General features: G+C 34.3%; 1 protein-coding gene across 1 annotated transcript; it reads left to right on the forward strand.

Annotated features, from left to right (window-relative positions):
* The first annotated feature begins 2,671 nt into the window (after positions 1–2,671).
* On the forward strand, positions 2,672–6,545 carry LOC139853280 (uncharacterized). The gene is made up of 11 exons (XM_071842652.1): positions 2,672–3,004; positions 3,653–3,710; positions 3,823–3,933; positions 4,139–4,276; positions 4,360–4,429; positions 4,539–4,594; positions 4,686–4,811; positions 5,223–5,362; positions 5,460–5,532; positions 5,609–5,683; positions 6,049–6,545. Exons 1-11 carry the CDS (start codon positions 2,856–2,858, stop codon positions 6,355–6,357), a joined length of 1,305 nt encoding a protein of 434 aa, XP_071698753.1. The 5' UTR covers positions 2,672–2,855; the 3' UTR covers positions 6,358–6,545.
* The last annotated feature ends 261 nt before the right edge of the window (positions 6,546–6,806 follow it).

Below are 6,806 nucleotides of genomic sequence, written 5' to 3' on the forward strand. Positions count from 1 at the left end.
GGAGAATTTGATCCATTGTTTCCGTCGGAGTCATCAGTTCAAATTGGGATGATTTGGAGTGAATTGAAAGTTTCACCCTTATCTTTTACTACTCCATTATTAACATATTAACTATAACTACTAGACAAAACTTATGCATAGTATCAGGGGTATTTTCGTCTTTTTACTTTTTCCCCCCTCTTTCTTTCAAGTAACACCACAAAAGCCCCCACACTTTGTTCAACATTTAAAATCGGTCCCCAACACAGGGGGTTAAAGCGTCAAACAAAATTTTCATAAAATATCTTAAATAAACTCCACTCACATATTCAACATGTCATATCTTCTCGCTCGCAACGAGTTAAATTTTTTCGACACCATCCTTAAACTCGAAATAATTTTATGAATACAATGTCACTAACTATACGCAAAACGGACACTTTTAAAAAAACGCTAAATATTTAGGGTACTTTTCATATATATGTTGATTTTTCACTCGCAGGCTCCGTAACTAAACACAATAAAATACATTAAAAATCGAACCTCCGGCGCGAAGCGAGTGTTCGAAAACTAGTTATTATTATTACTCAAAAACATTGTGCCCGTCTATTATTTTCCTTCGTCTCTAGAGCACTAACACAAGAATTGTAGTCACTCCATTTCTTTTCTTTCCTAAACTATCACTTCCCTTTCTTTTCTTTTCTATCTGCTTGAACTCTGTGGAGTACTATTATTTTTAAGTATTATATAATATTGTAATTGTAATATTGTAATGTAACAATCAATTGTTCCACCGCGCGATGCTGCGGTAAACTTAAGAATTTAGAAAAGTCACAGGTTATCGCAAAAAGTTGTTGGTTGTTACATACAAAAAGTTATTACATGAGTTTACATACATTGCATAATCACATGCTCTTTTTGATCTTGGAATGTCTTTCCCGCACTTGTAGTTAGCGAAAGTTATCCAACATGACTGTAACATTCGGAATATATTAACACAATTTAATAAGGCACCCTAAAACATAATATCCCGAGATATTTAGCATTTTTTTGAAAAGCATCCATTTTGTGTATAGGTAGTTGCGTTGTGTTCGTAAAATTATTTCGAGTTGAACCGTGGTTTCGGAAAAATATAACGCGCGGCGAGCGAGAAGATGTGGCCCGTTGAAGATTTGGGTGATTTTTTTTTTTAAGTTTTTTTATTTAGATATATGTATGTTTCACTTTAGCCCTTGAAGTTTGAGTTGTTTGACATTTGGTAGTAAAGGGTGCTAGTGGGTACAACGATTTAAGCAAAACGTACAACTCCTCTAAGCATGGAAGTGAGTTACTATTCATCAATAGTAACCCAAATTTGCTCAATTGTATATATGTATAATTTCGGAGTATTGTTGTGTGATTAAGTATCATATTATTGTTATAAGAAATGAAATATATGTTTTTTTTTACATCAGTTTGGGATCATCTAAAATCCGGACCAATCCGAAGGTATAACCGGTAAAACTCCCCTCCCCGCTGTCCCCACACTAAGCGAAAGGAGACGTGAGTAGATACTTCAGGTCATGGATAACAATGAGTGTAATGTTGTAATCCAGCGGAGTCGAATTCCTGACTTCTCGCTAAGAGAGTCAGACCACTACCAGTTAAGCTACAAATCAATGTTGAAATGAAATATATGTATATAAATGGAAAAGTTCATTTAAGCTCGAGCTAGATTGTTTTGCCAAATGAACATTTAAATATGTTCAAGTTAGAGCTCGAGCACGTTTAGGGTTGATTCGAATCAAGCTTATAACGAGTTGAGTAAGTAACGATTTTCTATGCTCATTTACACCCTTACTCGTGGCAGATTTTCTTTGGGCTTTTGATACAACGGAAAACACAAATAAATTACATCAAATACACCTCCCAGTGACTCACTGACTTGCATGTGTGATTTTATACTAACACAACTATTCTAGACGAACAACCATTTACTATTATATATCTATATAGCGATTTGCTTTATGGTGAAACCCATCATGAGCCGGTGCCTAAGACGGAAGCCATAACGGTCCCCCATAGTTTTTTGAACAACGGTTATGAGTCACTGATGGGCCCCCGAACGCGATGTCAGAAACCACTCACCCGATCATTTTCTTGGTCGAACTATTACAGTCTTACCGCCCCTCAGGAGGAAACTCTCACGACGAATTCATACGATCATCGCGTGTGGTAAAATTCTCTTGGGTGAGGTTTAAGCGAGACGTCCGCAACCTCCGAGGCCTAAGAAATATATGAAATGAGCGAGTAACAACAAGAGAAATTTCGCAGCGAGTGAGAGTCGAACCACTGACATCTCATATGAAAAGTTGAGTCATCATCACTATGCCAACGCTTTGTTGTTAAACCGTCTCCATAGCCACAGGCATATTAATGTAGTAATGCTACATTGTTAGTTAAATAACTCTTAAATTAACATACTTTGTAGTTCAATATTGATAAATTAACATACATTGTTATAAAACTGTATAAATATCATATTATTATTTTTGTTGCGTCACATTTAAAAATTTATTTAATAATTAGGGTAATTCATCTTTTTCAAACTAAAATAAACACAAGCATTTTCATAGTTAATCACTTTCATAAAATAATCGATTTAAACAACACCTAAAAAACCCGACCAGATCACACTCCATATGTTTCTGTTTTATTCTCTCTCTCTCTAATCAAGATCGCCAATTGCCATCTCCATCATCTTTGCCAACTCCTTTCTTGATTTAATCGCTTACAAAACCCCCCCAACACAAATCCTACAATTGTCCCCAAATCATTGATTCAAAATTGAGATCGGAATAACAATATTTGACTGATGTTGTTTTTCCTCATACAAAATGGCGTTTATTGACCTTCAATTCATTCTTTTTTCTTCTTTTTTATTATCTTTATTATTTGTTAGCATTCGATGTAGCAGTAGTGTTGACAATGATTTATCACAACGCCCTCCTGTAACGCCTATCAATCGCGATCTGTACCGAACTAGGTAAACTCAATCTTTATCTTTATTGAATAAAGTTTGTAGATTTGAGTTGGGTATTTTATTTGTTCTAATGGGCTTGATTTGATTTAGATTGATATAATATAGTTCATTTTTAGTGCTGATCTTTATTTGATTTTGTATTTAAGTTACCATTTTTATGTTAATCAAACTGATTGTTATTTTAGGAGTTTTTTTATTTGATGATTGATTTGATTACATATACTGGACATTTGAAAAATGTTGGTTTCGAATTTTCCATTTTTATATGAAAATTTTGTACTCTATATGGCAAGCGTTGTGTGCCATATGTAAGTATATAGTACATTAATAATTATTATATCTGCTAAATTAGTATGGGCATTATGTCCAATTAGCGTTTTATTAAGCGTATGTTCTGACTTTTTCATTGATTAGTTATGTTATAGTATACATGTTCATGAAATAGTCATATGTTCTGGTTGGATCTTGGTTGATCTAGAACCCCAAGTCGGGTATACGCGTCGGTCAAAATATATAATCTTTCCAAACGAATTCTAGAAATTTGAGTTTAGGATTATTGTTTTTGAATAACCAATAACCAACTCTGAGTAAAGCCATAACAATGATATTCTTGAGCTAAAAAAGTACCAACCCGGTCCTATTTTTACGTAGTGATGCTTTAATGGAAGAGATAGGAGCATTGGTTAACCGACACAGCGATAGACTCCATGTGAGTACTCTTTGGCTCTTTTGCTTCTTTTTTTTTTTTTTTTACTTCCTTTGTGTCCTGCTTATTTCAAACATGTCATATTTGCACATTTAATTTGCTAATTTTTAAACAGATGGAGACTTTTCAAAGTACAAATAAAGGTTACCATGCTGAACTAAATGTAGTTACATATTGCCGGAATAGAACGTCTATTGAAGATAAATCAAAGTTCCGTATACTTCTTGTAAGTCTTTTCCCTTTAATCTTGTAATTGCATCAGATCGAAGCCAAGATTGAATCATTGCCACCATGGCATTTCCTATTTCTTGATAACAAAAAAAAAAAGTAAAAGATGTTAAGAAAAATGAAAGCTTTTTCATTGTTTTTGACATGTATTGTCTCATATTGTGATCGGTGATCTTTTTGACAGATGATTACTTGTCTTCCAGAGTTTTGGGCAGCATGCACGGGAGCTTATAACCACCGAGCTTGCATTACGGATTCTATCCATTCTAAGTGAGGAGCAATTTTTACCTAAAGTGGACCCACTGTTGTTGAACAAGACCCTTGAAAAGATTGTTATAAAGGTCAGACTTTTGATGTTGAAAAAATTGGATGCTGTTGATTTCTTGAACTAATTGCATGAAATTAACGATTTGTGATGTCTCAGATTGTACCAATGGAAAACCTGAATGGACGCAAAAAGGTTGAAGCAGGAGACCTTTGTGAAAGAAGAAATGGTCCTGCTTTTAAATCTATTTACTCCTGTTTATATCATTTGTCTATTTAATATTGATCAATGATCATATTTCTCAGTTTCTTGAATTTATTTCTTCCTATTCTTTGCAGGCAGAGGAGTTGATCTCAACCGAAATTGGAGTGTAGATTGGGGGAAAAAAGAGAAGGTTAGTATAAATTTAAAATACTGGAAATTAAAGGTGACAAGATTATAGCAATTTTCTATTAAAAGCTTATTTTTGTTTGTATAATATTCAGGATTATGATCCATATGAAGAGAATCCCGGAACTGCTCCGTTTAGTGAGCCTGAGGCTCAACTAATGCGGAAGCTTTCTATGTCATTTGACCCGCACATTTGGGTCAACGTGCATTCTGGAATGGAGGTGAGTGTTCCCTTCTTTTTTCGACTTCAAATAGACCTCTTAATTCATGATAGATGGCTAAAAAGTAGGATCCCGAATTAGTATTAAAGGGGGCAAAATGTTTATGGGAACGGGTTTGACCCATTCGATGAAAAATGATTGATATTGCTATAAAATTCAATTGCTGTTTATTGATTTTAATTAAAAAGTTGTTGCATTGAAATGTACTTGGGAACGGGTTTGACCCATTTGCTGTAATGCTACTGTGTTTTTCTTTCTGTAAAGTAACAAAATGGGTAGAATTTTCCACTTTTAGTGGCATAGTCCAGACGGTACCATGCGACTCCCAGACCCCAATATGTTTTATAATCTTTCAATACTATCGAATCTGATCCATTATTGATGATCGATTGGTGTTCACTTTTTATGCAGGCCTTGTTTATGCCTTATGATCACAAGAATACAACTCCAAGTGGCATGCAATCACAGAAAATGAAGTTGATGCTTGAAACATTAAACCACCTTCATTGTGGAGACCGTTGTGTGGTCGGATCAGGAGGCGGGTCTGTTGGGTCAGTATTGTTTATGTACCTTCAATAAATTTCTAAGTAGCGGAATTTGTGTTCATATACTAAGTAGTAATTATCCTTTTTCACGTGTCGAAAACAGGTATTTGGCACATGGTACCACAACGGATTACATGTTTGATGTAGCAAAAGTTCCCATGTCTTTCACCTTCGAGGTTTGTACTCACTAATATTTAGTAGGCGCTTTGATTATTTATCAACTCAATTTCTTAACAAGCATGAATTTTCCAGATTTATGGAGATGAAAAAGCATCCTCAAGAGATTGCTTCAAAATGTTTAATCCTGTGGACCATCCCACCTTCAATGTAGGTTCAACTATAGTTCTTACTTACTAATTTAACTATTATTTTTTGAATTTTGTTAGGGCTGCCGTTAGCGTGCATAAAAGGATTGTACATGGTGGTTACATATTTACTTTATGGATTTTGCTAACGACACTCCTTGGGGTTGTCTTTAACGTGCATAAAATATTGTAAAATACAATAACCGCCACTAAAAAGTCAATGTGTAACCTCTATGCACAATCATTTTATGCACATTAACGACAACCTTAAACATTTTTATGCACGTTAACGACAACTCTGGATGTCGTTAGAACTGGTTATATTTTGCCCCGGAAGAAGTGAAAACCCTCATATATGAAGATACTAAATTTCCCTTTTGATTTCAGAGAATTCTTAACGAATGGTCTGCAACATTTTTTACAATGTTCAATATGGGAGCGCACCAAATGACTGATATGCAAGACTCGACACCTTTTAGCGTGGATCATTTGGTTTCCATAGATGACTATTTAAACGGATACTTAATTGAAAGAAAAAACAGATATGGTGAAAAAAAGGAATTTTTGGACCTCGGTTTGCAAGAGATTCGAACATATTTCAGACTCTTCTTGCTATCTTCGGTAATGTTAATGTTCATGTTTTGTTCTAGAATCGCAAAGAGTAATAGATCTCACTTGCCATCCATTCCTCTCTAAACACCAAGAGAAAAAAAATGTGTATTATTATATTTACGGGTTGTTAAATTGCATACCCATATAAATTTTTATTCAGTTTCAAGTTCTTTACACTTTTTTTTAGATATGGTAAGTTTCTGTTAGTATATGAGATATGTAAACACTTAACTAATGATAATTTATTTGTGATTTATTGTTCCCTAATATATAGAAGCGTGAAAGGGGTGTTTGAGATAACCAATTTTCTCATTTTTCAATTTTAGCCGGCTGTTATTTTATAAGTGGTCCTTTTGTCATCGGGTAGAGCGATGGATGTCATTTTTCAACCTTTAGGGGTTGAAATGACTTCTCTTTTATTTTACATTAGAGGAATGATTGTTTACTCTAACTTCCTTAATGGGACGTCCCTATAATTTCCACGCATGAAAAGATCAATATAAATCGAAAAATCGCTCAAAAATCATAAAAAA

Source organism: Rutidosis leptorrhynchoides, chromosome 6 (assembly GCF_046630445.1).
Source record: "Rutidosis leptorrhynchoides isolate AG116_Rl617_1_P2 chromosome 6, CSIRO_AGI_Rlap_v1, whole genome shotgun sequence".
NCBI classification, from domain to species: Eukaryota; Viridiplantae; Streptophyta; class Magnoliopsida; order Asterales; family Asteraceae; genus Rutidosis; species Rutidosis leptorrhynchoides.

Bases quoted from the DNA above. Each gene is read 5' to 3' on its own strand.
- LOC139853280 (XM_071842652.1), top strand. From the start codon at position 2,856: ATGGCGTTTATTGACCTTCAATTCATTCTTTTTTCTTCTTTTTTATTA. The intron at 4,430-4,538 runs GTCCTGCTTTTA...TATTCTTTGCAG, and splicing joins CCTTTGTGAAAGAAGAAATG to GCAGAGGAGTTGATCTCAAC. The intron at 4,812-5,222 runs GTGAGTGTTCCC...CTTTTTATGCAG, and splicing joins ACGTGCATTCTGGAATGGAG to GCCTTGTTTATGCCTTATGA.